At 32.2% G+C, this 23,386-nt stretch overlaps 1 protein-coding gene across 1 annotated transcript; it reads right to left on the reverse strand.

Annotated features, from left to right (window-relative positions):
* Window positions 1-3,632: 3,632 nt before the first annotated feature.
* Window positions 3,633-5,895, reverse strand: LOC122309394 (glucan endo-1,3-beta-glucosidase). Its single transcript, XM_043122872.1, has 4 exons — window positions 5,486-5,895; window positions 4,355-5,331; window positions 3,930-4,263; window positions 3,633-3,847 (listed from the first exon to the last, which is right to left on the reverse strand). Exons 1-4 carry the CDS (start codon window positions 5,565-5,567, stop codon window positions 3,825-3,827), a joined length of 1,416 nt encoding a protein of 471 aa, XP_042978806.1. The 5' UTR covers window positions 5,568-5,895; the 3' UTR covers window positions 3,633-3,824.
* Window positions 5,896-23,386: the final 17,491 nt, after the last annotated feature.

The following is a 23,386-nucleotide window of genomic DNA, read 5'->3' on the forward strand; positions in this document are numbered from 1 at the left end:
TTTTACAAGAAATCTAATCTCAATACTTTTATAATATTATTTTTTTGTTACTTTCTCAAATTTGTTTATTTTATTTTTTATCAGATTCTAGTTTCTTGTTTCATCATTTGCAATGCCTATATGTTAGTATAAGATTGATTTCATATTTATTTTCTTCATTTTGTACTATTTACTATTAAGTAAAATTATTTTCCCCTGTTGTTTTAACTTTTTGAAATTTCCTGCTTCAGTTTTGGCATCTCAATTTGCATTTTGGGTTTCAACTTGAACAGGTAATCTTTTTTAATATTAGTTCTTTTGAATTAAAGATTTATGACAATTTATTCAGTTATTTATTTATTTAGTTATTTCCTTATACATAATATTTAATTGTTACAGACTAATTTACAAAAAAAAAATGCATTACAATAAATTTTAGGATTGATGGACAAATAAACTTAAAATAAAAAAACAAGAATAAAAATTTACAAGAATATTAAAATTTATAAAACTCAATTTAGTTGCAGAATGAGATGATTCAACGTGCTGTAGACCCATAAATATTCAACTAATAGAGGTACAAAAACTTTAATATTATCTCCATCGGTCCTGTCCAATATGGGCCTGCACTAGAATGACACAAAAAAAAAAAAAAAAAAAAACAAATCCATAACTTATTTTGTTATTTATATCTGTGTAATATTTTTGCTGACAAATTTTTGTAACTTAACTAAATAGGTTAACAATACAACGAAGCAAACGTGCATCGCACGTTGTACCTCAACTAGTATATATATATATAAGTAATGCTATCATTATATTTTTACTATTTACTATTATTTTTTTACTATCTTATGACCGTATATTATTTGTTATATTCTATTTGTTGGTCAATCATTAGATCAGTCAATAGATTTTTAAGAGAATGATAATAAAAAAATAATATATATATTATTATTCTTGTAAATATATAGTAATTTTAAGGTCATAATTATATATATATATATATATATATATACGGTTAGAATTTAGAATTCCACTTTCAACTCAAGGGAAACGAGAAAGTACTTGTGTGTTGTTGATCATGCTACAGATTCCTTTCTATGTGCGAAAGATACTAAAAACTAAATTGCCATGCTACCATTCTATGTGCTGGCAATGTTTAATTTTACAGTCATTAAATCGAGTTTCTCTAAAGAGTCAAGCTGGCGAAGTGATTTGTACTGAAATGATATTTACAGTTATAGAATGTGCAGTATCACGTATTTTTAAAAAAAAAATAAATAAATATAAGATTCATATAAATAAATTAATTTTTTAATATTAGACTCTCATCCTTTTCAAATGGAGCCTGCAATGCTTGCACCACTCATTATTGTATGTAGCATTATTTTTTTTACTTTATATCTTTATATATATAAAGTGGCTATCTAACGGAATTTTATTGGTTTAACGGTTTTTGTTGTTTTACCGTTAAAATTAACGCCGTTAGTTACATGAATAAATTAAAGTGGCTCTCTCTTTTTAAAAGTTCTTAATTTTTTAATCTCTCTCCCCAATCACTTATGAATAAATTCATAATTATTAAAATTCATGCAGCATGCATGATCCTGTAACCTATGCATTGATGATCATTTATTTATGAGGTATATTAGATATCTATATATATATATATATATTCTATTATATATATCTATATAAATTATATAAATATATATTCTATATTCTATTATATATATATGATCTTTTATATAAATTATAATTTATATATCAATTTATTTATGTGATTTAAAATTTTTATTCATTCCTTATATAAACAAAGAGAAATGTAAAATAATTAAGTTTAAATATATTTACCAACTACATTTACGAATACAATTATCCTAATAAAATATTATTTATTTATCAATTTAAATTCATTATGAAACATTAAAATCAAATAATAATATCTTATAAAAACCTTAGTATTTTATTTCTTTATAAAAATTATGTTACTTTTTAAAAATAATTGCTTTATTAAATTAAGAAAACGTGTCTTTACTGTTAACAGTTTATCTCCTGTGCTGCACATGTTTGTTTCAAGATTCTTTTTTTTTTTTTTTTTTTTTTTTTTTATAAATTCTAAATGCTTTAAAACTGATTTAAGTCTATCTTACTATTTGATGTTAGAATTTATATATTTTTTTTCTAAAAATATTACATTATTATTCAAAATTTTTTCCTTAATAAAAATAATATTTCTATACACTGGACAAACGTCCCTTGGACGTTGCCCAACTACTAGTATATATATATAGATATATATATTCTAACTACCCGGCCCAATAATTCTAAGATTTGAATATTGATAATTTTTATTGGACGTAAATTATATTTAATGATATCGGATAAGCTCATGAGCAATAAATTATTAAATTTGATTAGGAATTTTAATTAAGCTCAATTAGATTAAATCTCATTTATTATATATTGAACAAGGGAGATTTATTTTCGAATTTAAAAATCGATCATTAGAAATTTATTTCAATTTATAATAATTACTGATTAGAGTCCCTTATGCATTCTTAGTCACTGCCAATTTTATATTTAATAAATTACTAGATCATGTTTTTAAATTCAAACTCTCTTCTTGAATGATCGTGACCAAGTCTAACTTGAACTTGAACTCATCGACACTCTCTTCCAAATCTTTCTATAAATATCTCCATTCCATGTGTTCTTTAGAAATAAAACTATAAACCTCCATAAGTGCAACGGTCAAACTTAAGATACCCAGTCCAGTGCCGTAGGTGTCCCTCTTCCACCATGCTAATAACCGACTGCCTCATTCCTGTCACAGCATCCCTTACGTTTTCTCTCTCATTCTGGTTCACGTAATCGATTTCATATCAGAAATATTGGATTAACGTTGCGAGGTAAGTAGCTTGTTCATAAATTAAGATTAACATTCATTAGCTAGTTATATTTATTATTATTAAAGTCAGTTATTTCGAAACTAATGTTTATCTACCACACAGTTAATTAGACAACCATTCATATGCATGATACTAATGCAGTTTCAAGGTGGATGTGCAAATCATGGACTCAAGCATGTCCACCATAGTATGCTGGAATATTATCAGCAGCTCCCCTTGTGGCTGTGGGACGTGGGACCGGTGCACAATCTCGCACACATACTTAAGTGTGTTGGCCAATCAAATCAGTTAGATTAATCAGTAAATTTAGATAAATTAGTCTTGCATAACATGGGCATCAATATGATCAATTATGATTTTAAGCTCAACATGAGATATTTTATGAAAACCTTATGTTAAGTATGGTTTTCTTATTGAATTATCAACTAATTTTAGTTTGTTTTTATATTGTAAACTACTATAGGTTAGAATATTTATGAAGGTAGAGATGCAGGACGAGACTTAGTCTAGAGAGGTGCGACAGTGACATAGATCATATATAGAGATTTTAAATTATGCTTTTTAGAACACATATTTTGAGAAATTTTAATAAATACTTCTACTCACTCTCATTTATAATTTTAGTATTTTAATTCAAAACGACTACTTATTATAAGAAATATTTGTACTTCATTTGGAAAAAAAAAATAAAGTATTTTTAAATTAGGTGTAGCAGTAGCACTCCAACTTTTCCTAAAATTTCTAAAAATGATTTTATTCAAAAGTAGGGTGTTACAAATATATTATAGCTTTTACAAGCCTGTAAAAGAATCAGGGTTGGCTAACACTACAAATCTATGACAAGAGACACTGTCTCGTCTGAATCAAAATGTAGCAACAGTGAATTATGGCAACGTTTTCACTTTTCACTGCAAAATTCACTCCATTGTCTCAATACACGCACCCTCCATAGCCTGTTCGAAACAAATCAAAAATGAAAACTCAAAAGGAAAAAAAATAAAAGAAAGTAAAAGAAAATAGACATATGGTACTTACTTGGATCCACATCAGTGATGGACCCTGTTTGGTCAAAATCACAATCATAGTCATGCCTTCCCATTACTTGGTAGAACAAATTCATGGAATACGCCGCATGGGCACCAACTGTGTTAGGCATAAAACATGGGCCTCCTTCTTGTATCGGCCCACAACTTAAGCCTAGCCCACAAACATAATCTATGTTCCTTTGCAGAGCATCTGGGTCTGCCCCTGCCTTGGGCACACACCATTGTTTTCCCTTCTCCCGTGGAAGTGGGCTGCTGCTGATTGGTGGGGTACCAGGGCCTGGACTTGCGTCTGGGCCTCGATTCGTAGGAATAGATGATCTCGCCTGCCAGAGCCAAGTCCACAAACCAATCAAGTACAAACATAATGATGACTAACAAAAATATTTTAGGGTGATTATCGGCGGCGGCAGCTACCGTGGGCCGTAGTATCCCAACATCATAGACAGGTGTCATATCCGGTCGAAACAACCCAAAATTCCTCTCGCATGTTGGGCCGGGCTTAAGATTTTCATTAAATAGTGCAAAAATATATGTCTCGAATGTCCGGTTGGGCATAAGCGGGGTGCCGTTTCCGGACATCACATGCCGTACAAGATTTGCATTATAATCTGCGGCGCTATCTGGGCTAACACCAACCTGGGACGAGTCCCCCTCAGAAGGCCAGCCCGTTTCCGCTATAACAATCTCGATGTCATCAAATCCCAGTAGTTTCAATGCCGAAAAGACTGCATCTAATTGTGCATCCAACATGTTTGTGTACAAAAGCTTAGTGTTCTCATCAAGAACACCTGGATTGGGCCTAAAAAGAGCATAATCCAGAGTGTCAGACGAGCAACCAAAAAATGGATATGGGTTTACCATAAAAGGTGCATTTGTGGCTCGAAGGAAGGTGAGCAATGGTTTCAACACATGGGTGTCATAGCCTTGTCTAAACTTTCCAGTGGATGGTGGGCTTGAGGATGACAAGATGCCCAAAGAATGGGGTGTAGAAACCTTGATGCTTCTTTCCAAAGAGGCTGCCACAAGTGCCGAGTGAAGCGTCTGCATGGCCGGGACAAGGCTTACAATTAACTGCTTGTTAGCTGAGGAAACCACTTCGTTGCCCACCAAAACTCGGACTAGGTCGGTGGCGGGTATGTAAGATTCTACATTGGTTTTCACCCATTGTTGAGCAAAGCTTAGATTGGTAAGGTGGGGGATTTGGTCATTAGGGACAGTGATTGTGACCTCAATCCCAGTGTGAGCAAAAGCCTGCAATATATCAGGGTTGGCGTCAAAGAGCCTCACCCTGTTAATGGTGGTTGATTCTAAAAGGAAATGTGCAACTTGGGCTGGTGGAGGGAGATTGTTTGCCACTGTGCCATAATTTACACCGATTGCTCCTTCTACACCTGAAAACAAAACAGGGGCATGTTTAGAGACTTCAGTATCGGATACATTTTCTCATTCCAGAATCATCTATCTTTTCTATTAATCTAATACACCAAGTTATATACATACAAACATATATATATATATATATTTGTAAGCTAGAGTTTTTGATACCTTGGAGGATGGTTGACGCAAGGATTAGCAAGATTTTGCTGACCATTGAAGCAAAAACAATGTCAGTACTGGCCTTGTCCATGGCTGTGGTGTTGAGGAGTTGAAGATGATGATGAATGATGCAATGGGAGGCAGAAGAGCAGCAGCCATTGCTGAAGAAGTAACCTTGAGATACTTTGCTTTATGATTGGGGAAGCTCTTTGTGCTAATGGTTGAATGTGTGGTGAGAGATCTTTATTTTATTTTTTGTGCCTGCTTTTAAATGTGCCTTTGAATCTGTTCTATCACAGATACATAACATCTTTTCTCTCTCTATGCTACTAACAAATCAAATAAAGCAGCCAGCCTTCTTATCTTTAGCTCTATTATGAACTGAAGGATGCATTTGATATCTATGTAGTTGAAAATGGGGAAATTTTTCTTGTTGCCAAAGCCAACATGCTCAGAACCGGATCTTGCTTTTTAGCCAGGTTGAGCGTTGGATAGCGTGTGGAATAATCCTGTCTTTTCTTTTCTTACGATGGTGGAGAAGGAATTGAAATAAAAGATACTCAGAACTACAAAAGCCTCGTCCCTTCTTAACCTAGTCATTGGTACTGCTTTGTAGGGGCTTAATTCGAAAGTTTGCCATTTGATGCTATGTTTTTATGATGAGTACTGCAGAATTGCTTGGGGGGTTGAATCCAGGATGTTGGATGTTTTGTACTTCTTGTCTCTAGGATGTCGTACCGCTCTCATGGCATTGAGTTTTGGACTTTTTACTGTATCAGGTTTATTGGGCCAAACCCACTTCCTAGAAGTTATAATCAATCGATTTTTCTTCAATATCAAAATATAAATAGAGAGAAGTTAAATTGAATTGAGATAAGGTAAATTCTTTATAAATAATAATAAATTAAGATTATGGAGTTAGTTTTATGAGGCATACCTAATATGAGTTTAGATGGAAAGTTGAAAATTGTAAGTCTCGTATGTAAAAAGATGTTGAGTTGAAAAAATTATAGATTTCATGTGATAAAAGGTTTTGAGTTAAAATGCGTTTGATGATTTGAGAATTGAGTGTTTAGATGTTAGACTCAACTTAAAATTAGACTAAACTAAATTGATCTTAATTCAATCTAAATTCCAAACGAGACCTTACCATCACGTAAACTTCAACGCTATAGAGAAACTCATAAATCTCTGAGCAACTACTATATATATATATACACACACACACCAGTAAGGACATAACTTGCAATGCGTATGCCCAGTTATAAAAACATGAAGAATGAAATTGATAGGCAATGAGATATGAGGAAATGAAGAAAAATAGTCAAACAAAGTTAAAAAAAAAAAAAAAAAGTCATGGATTTATACAAGTTAATTTTTAATAATATCTTTGAAAACATTAATAAAATAGGAGCACTTTTTAATTCTAAATTTGTAACTAATCACATGCGTGTAAAATACTCAGAAGCAAAAGCTATATAATGTCTAATACTAAAATGTAACAAATAACTTCAATAATTATAGAGTTTAAAACTAAAGAAAATAACATAAAAGTTTATTTTTTTAAGAGTTCAATATTTTTCATAAAACTTTTATGAAGAGTTAAGTATTTTTTAGAATAATGTTTTTACATGGACCGATTTTTAAAGTAGTATTTTTTACCCCCTCATATGGGAAGCCCAAAACTTAACATTAGAAGCCCAACCACACTCCAAATTTTGCACAAGCCCAGCCCCTCCATCCTATGCAATGTTGTTTATACATAAAACCTTAAATCTTTTTTTTCCTCTCTCTCTCTCTCTCTCTCTCTCTCTCTCTCTATCCGTGGATGAAGCTATGGCTGGTCAAACAAACAACAACCATCACCATCTTGACGAGGGTCCATCAACAATAACGAGATGCTAAAAAGGGGTTGGCCTAATGGTAGTTGAGTTGGGCTGGGAGGGACTATTTGGAGGAGGTTTATGGTGGTTCTCCATTGGGTGCTGTGGTTGTGGTAGTGGGTGAGGGTGATTTAAGGTGTGTTGCAACGGCACAGCTGGCCATGAGGCGGGTGGTGCTGTCGTGGCTAAGAGAGACAGAGAGAGGTACTTGTGCTGAAGGGAAAAACATTGGTAGCTTGCACTGTAGTAGTGGTGGTTTGGGTTGCAAATGGTGGTGTTGGTGGATTGCAGCAGCAATGGGCGGTGAGGAGATTGGGAGGGAGAGAAACAAGAGATTGGGAGGGAGAAGCTGATAGAAAAAGCAGAGAGAGGGTTTGAGGCCAAGGCCAAGAGGGAGGATTGGTTGTCGCTGGTAAGCGCAAAAGTGGAGGTGGCACTGTCGACGGCGGCATGGCTGCATTGCAAGGAGGGCATACTCATTTTGCCATTTTAGTGAGAGAGAGATAGATAGCAAGGGAAAAGAGAGAGGGGGGGATCAAAACATATCATTAGGGGCACAATTGTAATTATACTCAATCACATAGGGATATAAGCGGAATAAAAAAGTGTCAAACAAAATTACTGTAGATTCCAATTCACACGCCGATAGGCGATAGCCACTTTTACAGCATAATATATATATATATGTTAGTCAGAAAATTATATATGCTACATCTTCATCTATTTTAATTTTACTATGATAATATAACATTATTTGTCAATCTTTAAAACGCCGCATCGAATAAAAATAGAATAGCAGGAGATCACTCATATCAGCATGTAAGTTGGCCTATTTTTTGACCTTTATTAAGAAGGGTTGTTGGAAGTAGTGTACAGGTAAACTAGACTTGGAGCCGAACATTCTCTATTGGAAAACTCAGGTGAATACGACGTGAGCTGGGGGCTATCATTCATCCCAATCCAAGTTTGATTAGTTTATGATAATTGGTCTTCTTTTTAAATCATACTTGTGGTGGCTTGACTAACTGCAACAGGACAATATATATATATATAGACACACGCACACCCCACTCAGGTTGCTGCTGATATTCAAATTGCCTTTCATTCCCAGCAAAGGACAAACAAAAGAAAAGAAAAGATATTACGACAGAAAGTGACCCAACTTGTCCTATCTAAAACTAGTGATGAGACTAGTAATAAATTACAATATTTTAGGCTTTTTCCCATGATGAGGCACAGCCTACAAAGCACCATAATTTCCTTTTATTTTATTCTATGAGAAATAGACTCTATTGATTAGAAAAAAGTTACCTCTATGATTTAATACGTTTAAAAAAAAAATTCAAATAATTATTCTATTTAGAATTTTATCAATATATAAATTTTTTTATAATTGATATGGTCTTAATTATTATTATTATAATTCTCTACAAACGAACATTTTAAGAGAGAATACTTGACTCATACATCTATCCTTTGAAAGAGGAGAGAACTTAAACTCTATAGACATAATCTTACTGAGACGATTTCTTTTTTTATTTTTTAACTAGACGAAAGGAAATAATAATAAAACATAAAGATAAATATGAAAGTGATGAATTACAGTTTAGATATAGTCCAATAGACTTCAAAATCATTAATAAAAGCCAAATATAAATGATTTGATAGAAGGAGAAGTTGCGGAAGGAGTGATCCAATGATTTGCTACTATTTTTCCAATGATTGGCTTAGGTTGCCACTAGTGAGCTGGAAGATTGTAGATTCTTCTTTTGGGTCTTGAAGGAAACAAAAGAAATTAAGAATAGAAGATAAATGAGTGAAGGAGAGGGAAGGAGGGAGGGAGAAGAGGAGGAGGGAAGGAGGGATGGGGAGTCAAGCGAAGGAGAGGGGGAAATGAAAAGAAAAGGAAAAAGAATAAAAAAAAAGAACAAAAACAAAAAAAAAGAGGAATAGAGAAAGGATAGAAAGAGAACGGAGGATAAAGAGGCCTCCTCTCTTATTGTTTTGGAGGTTTTATGGGAGAGAGTTTGAGAGTCTGAAATAAACTGATACGAAGCACCATAATTCTTAACAAAACTAAAGAAATATCGGTGCTATATATGCATGGGCATTGCATGAGTATCACAACTGGATCCATCAAACTTTACTACTCATACTAGTTCTTTGATAATCGGATAACATATATATAACTCGACCAACCAAAACTCTAGAAATATAATCCCCTCTGTTTAAAAATAATAATATAAACATATTTTCTTATAGTTCTTTTTATAACTATATTTTAAAATAAGGATAATTTTATAAAATAAAGATGCTCGTGTGACTGTTTTATAAATTGGTTTACAAAAATGCTTTCCGTTAAAAACATAGTTGTAAAAAAATGTTATAAAAAGCATTGTGTTAATATTATTACTCATTATTTTGAGTGATTTTTCGCACCACCATAGGTGGTGTCTCAATGGTACTTGAGTTACTTTAAAGTAGTTTGGCATGTATTAAGTTAGGCTTTATGTCGTTTGAGCTCCTTCTATCAATTTCCAACGGGTATGGAGCACAGGTCTAAACTATTAATAACATCAACTTGAGAGAGAGTATGTGGCTTTACAAAGTCTAAAACCCTTCTATCCAGTTACCAATAGGTATGATGCTATTATGGTCACGCTCAACGGTGTTGTTGTGGGCGTGTTTCATAGCGCTAACAATGCCATTCAGTGACTTGCAATCTGAAAATAGAGGAGGGAGGATGTGTGTCCAAGGACACTTTTGATGCTCGAATTATTACGTATTTTGGGGAGACTCTCAAATGAGTAGTGCTCAAGAGTTACCTTGGGCGTGTTCGTTAATCTCTGTTTAAGTGGGTTGGCCACATGATGATGGGGCTTGCTTGATGACACAATTCACTCTGATTCCCTTTGGATAATGGATATTTAAGATTCTTGGTCGGCCGCCATCTCAAATGAAGTTAATAATTTGGACAAGTATTATGGGCATGTCACGTGTGGTGATTATTTTGTCCATTACGTTATTAATTAGTGATTGATGATGCGCGGATTTGAATTCTAAGTTGAGCATGATGACCATTAACTTCTGATCCATGCAAGTGAGCTTTCATCTTATGATCTAAAGGCCCCTGCGGTTGGGAGCCCTACCTAGTCTTTGTGACGGTCCATTCGGTCCTCCAGTCACCCTGAAAATTCCTATAACACGGGTGTGGCAGAAATTTCCAATTTTGGGCTTAATTTATTTTCCCTTTTTGGTTTCGAGTTGTTGCTCTGTCAATACATCTCCCCATGTTTGGGATGGCACGTGGCAGGTCATTCCCTTGGTCCACCGTGACTTCTCAAGCTAACATAGATTTTATGCAAAACATGTAGAAAAATAATTGATGCAGGTGATTTGGTGCAGGAATTGCGCACGAAAAAGGAAGTGAAAAATAAAACAGTGGGAGGTGTGCGCAATTCCTGCGCCAACTCTCCTGTACGTAGCATTTCCCGAACATGTATTGAGTTCCAGATTCAATCATTCTGGAAGCGTTTCGGCCGAACAATTGTACTGTTGATTCGGAAGGGTATACCGGAAAGGTGGCCCCATTTCATGACCTTGTTCTTGATGGGTTTACATTTTCCCTTTTGCCACTTGATCAGAGATGTTTTGGATTAGGGCTTTGCTACATACAGTCGGCAAATGTAGTCGGTGTGCAGTCGGCTATACGGAATGGATAAAAAAAAATTATAAAAATTTTTTTTTATATTCAGGAGGACCTACATGAATAAAAGAAATTATAAAAATAATTTTTTTTTTTCATATAGGTCCCTTATTAATTCACTTTTTTACAACCGACTGCACGCCGATTGTATCTGCCGACTGCAAAAAATATTTCTCTTTGGATTACTTGAGTTTGGCCCCAGCCCAACTTCATCCCAATGTCTGGAGGGCACTACTGTCGTGTTCTGCAGTGTGGTACTGGGTATTGGAGCCCACCGATGAGAAGTATCCTGCCTCATAGCCTAAGAATTCCTTCATGCCCTTGGTGTTCGGTGTATTGGTGGGATTCTGTGTAGTTTCCATTCAAGGCCTAATTGAAAAGTGGCACATGTGGAGTCTCGTTATTCCCATATCAAAGATTGGTTTAAGAAATTCCTTCTTTTGTTTTTTATTTTTTCAAATTTATGTTTCGGGCATTGGTTGGGAATTCTCAACGGGAGAAGCTAGTCACCTGGAGTTTCTAGTTTGGTGGTGTAGAGGGTTGTACCTAAGGACCATAAGTTTGACGTGGCGCTTTCTGCTTGAGAGGAGGCCAATCTTCGACATGTTTACTTTTAGATCGAATAGAATCCTGAGGAAGTTTATACTGACATTCTCCTTACTCTAGAGACCATCGATCAACTTTTGGTGATGCCCAACGACTCTAGCATTAATGGGCACAACTTCTTGAGGGATCTGCCTAGCTCTTGTGGGAAGAAACATATGTTATGTATTATATTTACATTCTTTCTCGAACTTCATTCTCCTATAAATAGAGACATATGTTATGTATTCAAACACATTTCATGATAGCAAATATGGTTGCTTCAAAATCTCGATTTCCTTCATTCTCCCTTTCCCATCTCCTTTTATATTTTCTTCTATTTTCTAACAAGTAATAACACCTACCTAGACCTCCATATATATATATATAAAGAAATGATATTTACAGTCGTGGTTGTGCAAGCGGCGTACAGTCGCTTTGAAAAAAATGAATTAATATGGAACCCACATGAAAACTAACTTTTTAATCGTGGATTCCACTCTTTTTCAAAATAATTGTACGGCGTTTACAATTTCACGACTATATGTAGCATTGCTTAAATATATATATATATATATATATATATATATAGCTCCAGATCATCACATGATCCTTTTTTGACCGAGACTGGAAAGTTTTTTGCTAAAGGGGAAGGTCGCCATGTAGGAAGATCTTCATGGACTATATGATTACAATCATGTATGTACTTCCATGTGGTGCTAGCTAGGTTTTTCTTTAGCGAACTGGCAATTGTTTTGTCGATTGCAAGTCGAAGAAATATAAGACCAAAACCTTGTACGTAGTTTATATGTAGCTATACTTTTATAAAGGCAAAAGCTCACAGTCAGTCAGGTGTAAACCCAAATTTAACACCAACTAATAAAAATTTGTCACGTAAGACGTACAACAAATTTTTATCTACACCCACATGCATTGGATTCCCTACTTATTTTTTTTATCTTCTCCCTCTGCATTCTCTCTCCCTTCCCCTGCCCCGTCACCTGCAACTCTCCCCCCTCTCTCTCTCTGAAATACGCTCTCCTCACGCAAATCACAACTAACATCTTTTTCTATCTTTAGAAGACCATGCCAATCCATCCAAATCTCCAATGCTCATGTTACCACCAGCCACAATCAAGGGAAAAATAAGAAGAAATTGTGAACATTGTCATTTTTTTTTTTCCATTTTCATTTTTCTTCTTAATTTTTTTGCCCCAAAACGAAATTAAAGAAATGAAATATTATATAGATAAAAAAAAACTTGCCCACTCCAATTCATCTGTATAGATGATCTTCACTGAGACTTCAAGACCGGAAATGTAAACCCATCTCTACTTTCTACCAGAGTTCTATAACTCACCCCCTTCCTCGAAACAAGCACCTTGCACAAGTTTATCATTTTCAGTCTATAAAATATACATTAGACAAATGAATCACACACTCACCATGGCAACGCTTTGCTTAATTCGTCACCCACCCATCACATATTATTTACAGTACAGAGACAACGTGCCCGTTTTAGGTTGGGAAGTAGAAGACGAGGCCTACCACGCAATGTAACGTGTGGAAGGGGTAAGAGAGAGAGAGAGACAATCATTTTATTCTATAAATAGCAATAATAGGTTCCTCGGCATGCAGAGGAGAGCGAGAGAGCATAATTTAGAGATACAGAGAGAGGAGGAGTCGCCGGAGAAGGGGTGGGAAGGGAGAAAGAGAGCAAAGAGGGAGGAGAGATAAAAATAAAATATAAATAGAGAACTTAGTGCATGTGGATGCAGATGAAGATTTTCTATACATCTTATGTGCTAAAATTTTATTCGATGATGTTAAATTTAGATTTACATCCGACGGACTGGAAGTTTTTCTCTTATATAAATTGTAGGTTAGAATGGTAGTTGTAATATGAGTAATATTTTTATAACTGCCTTGCTAGCTAGCTATATAAATTACCGGGAAGACATTAGATCTTAATTACGTTAATTAGCTTTATCAGCATCGTGTCTGATCAAAGTAATATTATTAATTATTAGTTATGTTACATCCTAGATTTACCCAATAACACTATTATCTTTTTATTTATTAAATAAAACTTTAATTAATGCATGTAATCAAAAACTACGTAAAGTCGAGATAATAAGATAAGATAAGATAATTTTAAATTAAAATAAAAAGTTAAATAAAATATTATTATAATATTATTTTTTAATATTATTATTATTTAAAAATTTTAAAAAGTTCAATTATTTATGAAGAATTTAAAAAAATTATAATAATTAGAAGAGATAAGATAAGTTAAAATAATTTTTGTATCCAAACTTAGTCTTATTGTTTTAATTTTTAACCAACAAAAAATAATATTTATGACTTTTTAGTCATTATTATTTGATTTTTACTATCATTTGATATTAAATTAAAAACTATAAAAAATTATATATAATTAAATATAGATCAATACTATTACTCTTTACCAATACCATTCATCGTATCAGCATATAAGATCTGCATTAAAGCTAGGGCTGAATATCTAATATTACATATATTGAGAGGAGTTTGGTGGAAAAGGATGGACATGGGAACATGTCTGGTTTTCTTCCTTATAAACAGAATTTTACCATTTAATTTCCATGAAACAATAAATAAATTATCCCATTCATTTGAACTGCATGTTTGATATAATCATTTTATTTTTCTTTCTCATTTTCCCCTCCGAACTGTTTTAATTTATCAACGGGAAAGAACTCGATTGGCAACCAATATAACACTAGCTAGTAATATTAATACATACATAATATCCGGATAATAACACAATATTTGAAACTTCAATTACATTTTTGATGAAGTTTTCATAATATGATTATATATTCTGCATATAACAAATTGATGATATCGTTTGCTGAAACAGTATAGCAAGCCTCCAAATCCATTAATGTTGAAAATAATTAATCGTCATGTAATGTTTCATGAACAAGATCAGGGATCAAGGTGCAATGACATGATTAATTAATTTATCGTCTGCACACACAACACACCAAACTTTTTTTAAATAGAGTTATTGCTGATCTGCTCCTCCTGATTCGACTCATCCCTACCAAGGCTGACTCGTGAATAGGAGCACCTAAGGCAACATTTTGAGTGAAACCTATTTTATTTTAAAAAGTAAAATTTAATAAATTTATTTTTATTTGAAGATTACACCTGCCGTTTTACAAATCAGAATTATTAATTAAGATTTTATACCATCTTCTCAATTAATAACCAACTTAATATTTATTGAAAAATTATTAGTTTAGAGATAATTTTATCAAAATTCGTTTTATAACATATGCTTTAAATTCTCAAAATCAATTATATCATCCAGTATTGTAAATAAAGTTCTATAAATCCACACATTTGGGAAAAAAATGGGTCATTGTCTCTTCAAATGATTATACTAAATACTTTTAATGAATCCTTAAAAGTAGATTTTGCTCTTTATAATTTTCATACTGTATATTAAACTAATACTAACAAAAGGCAAGTGTATCGTTAGAATATATATATATACGCGCACATATATAATATAGGAAAACACTACTTCCATAGAAAATTTTGTTTCATTTTCTTTTTTTAAATTTTTTTTAAATAATGATTAAGGAAATATTTTTGAATAAATTTATGATTTTTTTTCTTTTTAAAAAATGTTTAAATAGTTTTAAAGTATTTGAAAAAAATGTTAAAAAAAAAAAATAGATGGGTGAGGATTCTCGGCAAGAGTGTCCTCCGTGGACGTAGCATTGTCATTTAGCAGACGCGGGCTGAAGCCTATCTACCCAAATTGTATTTGCGGCTGTCAAAATTAGCAAAATAAAAGGACCCTACAGTTGAGTCATGAAATGCTTTTAGTGAAGAGTACTGTAACTGGTAATGACAAAAAAAGGCCCAGACATATGCAGGTTCCTTCAATTTGGTGAGTTTCAATCGCTATTCGCTATGGAATTTCTATTGAAACGAAAGTAGTACTCATTTTACTCGTACAAGCTAGAGTTTTGTGATTTCACTGATTTTGAGCTATTTCCCAGAAAGAGGTACTGGGCAACTTGCAGCAAGATATTGGTTATATATATCGGTATCATATTGTTGGTATTTCTGGAAATAAAAACCTCATGAACCCAATTAAAATATGGGAGGATTAACCCTAATTTTGGTCTGTGTTTTGTTGGCTCAAAAAGCCACGGAAAAGTATAAGTAGTCTCAAGTACCAAAACATCCAGGAAATTAAACAAGAGAAAGAAGCTGAGATAAAAAATGGCAAAAAAGGAGTTTGCATCATGAAACTCACCACATAGCTAGAAAGATTGGCAGGGCAAGATGCCAAGAACCCTGTATATGGCTGGCTATTTTGCTTACTTGTTTGCCCAGCAAGCATAGTATCTGACATGAAGAGATCATCATCATCAAGAGCTTTGCTTTTTGGAGCCGGAGATTTAAGAAAGATGAGGTAGCGAACGCAAAAACTTTCCACTTTTAACATTGCTTGCTCAAGTGAGCATCTCAGAAACATGCAGCAGCAGCAGCCGCAGCTTGGTCAAATATAGAGATCGATCATGAGAACAAGATCATCATCAATATTGCCATGTGTGTGCAGCTAGCTGTTGGTAATTGGAATACTCATTTGAGCAAGAAAAGTTACAAAGTGGATTCCAAAATTCTTTCCCCCATCCATCATCTCAATTGTGTCTCTCTCGTTCGAGTATTATATATATAATCCATAGCTGGCCTAGTGGTCTTATATAAGAAGAAGCTGGCCACAAACCAACACGAGAGAATTAGTTCAAATGACCAAAATACCGAAAGAGGTACCTTGAAATTAGAGGGCAACATCGGGAAAGACCAGGTTAAAGTAGGCTAACTTTATTTATTTATTTGGCAGTTCGCTCTCTTATATTCTACCCAGCTAGGGATGTTGTTGCAGCCAGCAAGGGCAGGGAGGTAAGTAATATATATTATATGGGTTTCCCCATGTTTGTTGGGATGATTACTACTGACCGACTAAAGAGAGTGGTGTCTCATGTGTGACGGTACAGTCCGACGACCAAAGAGGAAGAATTGTAGTTGTTGATGGAATGGCAGCTAAAGCTCGTTTGATCTCAACAACCAAACTCCAATAAATTATGAATTTATCTGTACTCATCATCATGATATATTCCACTTGGTTAAAAAAACAAAAGGATAAAAAAGAGGCTGCCTCTCTCTTTCTAATTAGCTGTCATTTTGTAATATATATATAAATAAAAAGAGAAAATTAAATTTGAGTATTGTTTGAGAACGAAATTATGAAAAATTTAATTTCTTTATGGCTATAATAATTAAATATTATATCAAGTAATTATGTGCTTAATTTACCTGCCATATATCCTAAAATAACAAAACCCACAATGCTAATTAAGCAAATCAGGATTTTGGATGAATGCATGTTACAAAATGGATGGTGCATGTGACTATTGGTAGCCGGCCATGTTTAATTATAATCTTCCTTGACTTTCTACTCATAGGTCCTAAAAGCAACCTGAGTTCTCGGTTATCAGTACTTCCATCCAACACCTGTAATCATCCAACAAGAACAAGTACAAAAATGTCTTTTACCAGTAATTATATATAGTATAATGCTACTGTGCTACCTAAACCGTTAAAAAGTGTCACTTGTTAAATATTTTTTTTAACTTAATGATTAAAAAAATAATTTTAAGTGTATTAGTATATTTTTTTTTATTTTTTAAAAATATTTAAAAATATTAATAAAATATAAAAATAATTGTTCTTTTTTTAAAAAAAAAAAACTTAGACAACATGTCCAATAATAACAGCTGGGCGACATAGTAGCCCAACTTTTATATATATATATATATAGAATATGATTTACATACGTACTTATATTAATTTGTTCCATGGATCGCCTTTGTTTATCTTGGAATGATAATGATGATAACGATGATGATGGTGTCAAATATATATATATATATATATATGTAGGTTCAGCTCTTTGTACTACTAAAACCCATGATCTTTTGCATGCTCTTAATATATAATGTTTTTTTTTTTTTTTTGAAAAGGTGGTTTTGTTGTCATTCCATAAAGCATATTTTTGTGAAAAAACATAATGTTATTTGAAATTATTAAGTTTCTATAAAAACATACAAATAATTCTTTTTTCAATTATTGTATATACTTTTCTCCTTTTCAATCATTAAATAATTCAAACACGCGAAATACTTTCAAGAATAAAAGAATTTTTCTTTAAGCTAGTGAATATATGTGGATGAAAGATGAATATTCTTTCCTATGCTTAATTTCTAAGTCACGTCATATGTTGTAGTGATCAATGGTAAACCAGGTGCTACTGTTGTTCCCACTGGAAGTCTAAGACAAGGAGACCCCTTGTCTCCATATTTGTTTCTCTTGTGTGCTTAGGGGTTAAGCTCAATGTTGAAGAAGGGAGTAGAGCTGAGTTGAAAGGGGTCTCGGTGGCAAGGGGTAGTATAAAGGTTACCCACTTACTCTTTACAGATGACTACATTATTTTTGGAAAGGCAAGTTGGATGGAGTGGAAGAAGATTAGTGGCATACTTGATTTGTATGAAAAAGTTTCAGGTCAGAGTTTGAACAAGCATAAGACCACTATCCTATTCAAAGGTTAAAACCTCTATGAAAGAAGGAATTATCAAAAAGATGGGAGCAAGATAGCAAAGTAACTGTGAAAAATATCTGGGTTTACTAATATTGGTTGGTAAATCCAAATATAACTTTTTTAGAGTCATCAAGGATAGAGTATGGAAGAAGATTAGCAATTGGAAGAACCAATTTTTGTCACCCTTGGGTAAGGAAGTTCTATTAAAAGTAGTGATACAAACCATTTCAACTTATTATATGAGTATGTTTAAGCTCTCTAAAAGACTTTGTAAGGAGATAGTAGCAAAAATGGCTAAATTCTTGTGGGGATTCAAAAAAGATGATAATGAAATACAATGGAACACCTCAGTTAATATGGGAGTTTCAAAGTATGGTGGTGGTCTGGGATTTCAAGATATTGAAAGTTTCAATATGGCATTATTAGCCAAACAATGTTGGAGAGTATTGTCCAACCCTCAATCTATGGCAGCTATGGTCTTTAGGGATATACTTCATAAACTCTAATATAGTGGATGCTAAACTGGGATATAGGCCATCAGTGATTTGGAGAAGTCTATGGGGCTCATTGAACTTACTTAAAGAATGGCTTATGTGGAGAGTAGGAGATGGGAAGAGTATAAACATATAGGGGAATAAATGGATCCAAAAATTCTTTACTTTCAGGATTCAGACTCCAAGAACAGTGCTAGTAGAAGATGCAAAGGTGGTGGAACTGATTGATATATAGTCTGGGACTTGGAATGAAGAGCTGGTGAAGGAAATTCTGAATGTAGAGGAGGCTGAAATGGTATGTAGTTTACCAATAAGCCTATCTGGTCTGCCAGATAAACAGATTTGGGCCTTCTCTAGAAATGGACAATTTGATATTAAACGTGCCTATTATTTGGAGATAAGTAGGAAGAGAAGAGATAAAGGTGAGATGTTAAAAGTGTTACAAATATATGGAATGTGTTATGGGGCCTGAATATATCAGGAGTGGTTAAGATGTTTTTGTTGAAAACACTGAATAACTACTTAACAACAAAAAAGAACTTGTTATGTAGGAAAGTTGTTAAAGATTATTACTACCCAATTTGTAAAAGGCATGAGGAAACAACAACTCATGCTTTGTGAAGCTGTAGTGGAGCTACTGATGTATGGGCTGATAAATTGAGTCCAGTTAAAAAATGGTCATCTGGTGAGAGGGAGTTGCAGGAGTTATGGGTAGATTGGATTGCAAAATTAGGCAGAGAAGAGTTGGAATTAATAGTTGTTGTACTGAGAGGGATCTGGTTGAGGCATAATGCTTTTGTCTTTGAAAATATGTATGTAGGCGAGGAAATTTTCATGCAAGCAGCTACAATTTTGGCCTAATTTCAGCAAGCTCAACATGGAAAGGACAAGGACCAAGAGAATAGGGCTCGAGTAAGAAGATTACGCAAATGGTCAGCTCCTGCGGAAGGCTATGTTAAGGTGAATTGAGATGCTGTATTAATACCGAAGGAGAGGAAGATGGGAATAGGTGTTGTGATAAGAGATTAACAAGGAGAAGTTTTGGCCTCACTGTACAGCTACAGACAATATGGGAGTGATCCTTTAGTGGCTAAACAACAAGCTCTATGGTGAGCTATGAAGTTATGTGCATAACTCAGCTTTTCTAATGTATTATGTGAGGGTGATGCATTGAGTGTGGTTAAAGTAGTTAACAGTGTTTAACTGAGTTGGGAGTGGCATGGTCAGATGGTCGAAGATATGAAAGGGATTATGAGAAATAGATCCAATTGGCAAGTTATACACACATGTAGAGAATGTAATAGGATAGCTCATTTCCTTGCAAAACTTTCTCTTAACTGTTAATGATGAGAGAGTTTGGTTAGAAGAATGACTTGAGGGATTACAATCTTTTGTACAGAAAGATAAAAATGTGATTGATGAAATGGAATGAAAAGGTGCTATACTATGATTTGATTAAAAAAAAAAAAAGATCCAATATGTGTGGAGATTATATCATTATACTATTAAAAAACTTGGCACATAATATTAAATGCTACATATAGTGTATCTATTTCTTTGTAAATTAAAGTGGTATGTAATTAGTAAAAATATTATAATTAAGAAATTAAGGTCGTCAATCAATCATTTCGTTATTTTTAAGTCTGATGCGTTTGAAATATGTATGACTTGTTGTGAAATCTGAAATATGTAATATTTCTTATTTCTTAATTGATATAAAATAATATATATATATCGATTTATCAAAAATTGAGTTTGCAAATATAATTTTTCCATGGCTAATTAACTCAAAATGCCACAACATAATTAATTAAGAGTAATGCTACATATAGTTATAAAGTGTGCAATTGTCACTTTGAATAATAGTTAGATTCATAATTAAAAAAATAATTTCTTTTCATATGAATTCTGTATTTATTAAATTTTTTCAAAGTAATTGCATAACACTTACGCACTTATGACTGCAACTATAATTTCTCGTTAATTAAATTCTGTTTAGATAGTGAAAGTATTTTATTTCATTTCACATTATCATTATAATTTCTTAAATTCTTACATAAAATATAATAAAAAAATTTAACATTTTCAAATTCTAAAATAATAATAATAATAAATAATAATATTTTAAAAATATTTTATTTAATTTTTAATTTTATTTAAAATTATCTCATTTTATTTTACTATTCAAACAGAAGTCAAACAGTATCCAAGCAAGCTCAACGTTTGCTACCTACCACCCACCATACCTAGCTACCTACCTACCCTTTAAATTCTCTTTTCGGTGCCAATTTCCGGCGTTGCGTGATCTTGGTCGTGGTTAGGTTCTTCATTTTCTTTTCTGGAGGTGGTTTTTGGACCACGTACTCCAGGAAAATGACACCAATTGGCGTCTCATTTAATAACAATAACTGTCAAAATCAATTAAAAATTAATTTTTTTAACGTTTTTATAATTTTCTAATTAATTAATGAAAATGACATTTCATTTCTAAAACTCATAAATTATAAAAAAATATTTTGTGGATGGTTGTTAAATATATAATGCAGTGCTCCATAATTGTGTCCATGACTCAGTATATATATATATATATATATATATATATATATATATATATATTTCTCAATTGATAAGTAGCATTTCTTTTATTTGATATCCTGTTGTACATGTCTCGTTTGATTATATAGATCAAATAAGGTGAGATATTTTATTGAAAATTAAATAAAATATTATTATAATATAATTTTTTTAATATTAATTTTATTTTTAAATTTAAAAAAATTAAATTATTTATTATAGTTTATATAAAAATTTAAAAATTGTAATAATTATTTTAGATGAAATGATATGGTTTAGTTTTGTATAACCAAACTAATCATTGTAATTATATTCTCACAATGTTTTTATCATAAATAAAAGTAATTCATATGGGCAGGTTTTGTTTCCCCTTTTTTCTAGAATTTTTCTAATTTTTTTTTTAATTCAAAACTAAACCAAACATCTTCAAATTAAAAAGAAAAATACATTATTTTAATTTTTCATCATGTCATTATAAAAAATAAAATTTTAAATAATTTTTACAAAATTCAAAATAATCTTAACGGAATTTTTCTATATACAAATAAAATCGTATACTAATTTACGTATTAATACTGATTTTTTCATATTCAAAATTTAAATTGATATTATTTTTAATAAAATTTACTTTTTTATTAATTATATTAAATTTATATATATATTAGTAGACAATTATACTTATAATTAAATTTTTTCAAATAATAAAGATAGGCCGTGGTTGAAGATTGTAAAATGGAAAATTGGCAGAGTCACATGCGCACATGACCACCTACCTATTAGTGACCACCCTACCTATTAGTGCCCCGACCAAACTGTAGTGTCACCGTAACCCCCTATGTGGAGATCGGTCATGTGCGGTGCAGCAGAAGGCTCAAGGCTGATGGAAATATTAGTTCTACGTCATTTTTATGTCACTGTACTCCATTAGTTAAAATAGTTATTTTATATTAAAAAAATGACATAATCAATCATATAAATGAAATGAGTAAAGTGTATGTAAAAGTGACTATATATAAAATTTTTATTTTTTAAAAAATAAATTTATCTCAACATATTTCATATATTTCAACCTAAAAAGTTACACCAATCTCAACTTAAAAAAGTTAAGAGAAATGATAGTTGCAGTCGTGAATGTATAAATATCGTGCAATTATTTTGAAAAAAATGAATAAATACGAGACGTACATGAAAAGAAATTAATTTTTTCAATAATGAATCTCATTCTTTTACAAAATAACTATACGATATTTATGTACTTCACGATTATATATAACATTATTAAAAAATTAAACACATCTTAATAAAATTTATAAAATAATATTATTTATAACACAATTAAATTTATCTCAATATCTAAATATAGCATTGATAACTTAATTTTGCTTTGAATATATAGAGAGGTTCATGATCACAGAGACCTCTCATGTCATTTTGGAGGCACAACTTTTGGCGGTGTGGTTGGTGCTGCAATCTTAGGTTGTCGCATAGGGTAATGAAACTCACACGATACATTTTACAATATAATTATATAAAATGTAGTGAAAATTAATATGTGTTTATCATTTTTATTTTTTTTTGAATATATAAAAAATTGGCATAGTTTATATGATATGCTATATTTATTTTATAAAAAAATTATTTTTACAATTTAACATATTGTATTAAATCATATTAATTTATGAATATATTTTTATAAAATATTAAAACATTTATTTTTAAAAAAATAATGGATACAAGTAAATGAAGGCAATCAAAGCAAATTGGTCCAGCCTATTTAAGTCACCGACACACACTTATATATTGTTCTTGATATGAATATTCTTCATATAAATCTGTAAGAAATGCTAGTCACATGCAAAAAAACAGCCAGTACCCTGTTATTACAATAAAAAAGAAAAGAAAAGAGGTAAAGTTACAAACTACGTACTAAATTAAATCAGAAACAAACGAATTATTAATTCCTAATAATATATATTAGACGTACATGATGATTTGAATTGTAGATTA

This window comes from Carya illinoinensis, chromosome 5 (assembly GCF_018687715.1).
Source record: "Carya illinoinensis cultivar Pawnee chromosome 5, C.illinoinensisPawnee_v1, whole genome shotgun sequence".
Lineage (NCBI taxonomy): Eukaryota > Viridiplantae > Streptophyta > Magnoliopsida > Fagales > Juglandaceae > Carya > Carya illinoinensis.

Bases quoted from the DNA above. Each gene is read 5' to 3' on its own strand.
- LOC122309394 (XM_043122872.1), bottom strand. From the start codon at position 5,567: ATGGACAAGGCCAGTACTGACATTGTTTTTGCTTCAATGGTCAGCAAA. The intron at 5,332-5,485 runs GTATCAAAAACT...TTTTGTTTTCAG, and splicing joins TGCGTCAACCATCCTCCAAG to GTGTAGAAGGAGCAATCGGT. The intron at 3,848-3,929 runs GTAAGTACCATA...TGTTTCGAACAG, and splicing joins CATCACTGATGTGGATCCAA to GCTATGGAGGGTGCGTGTAT.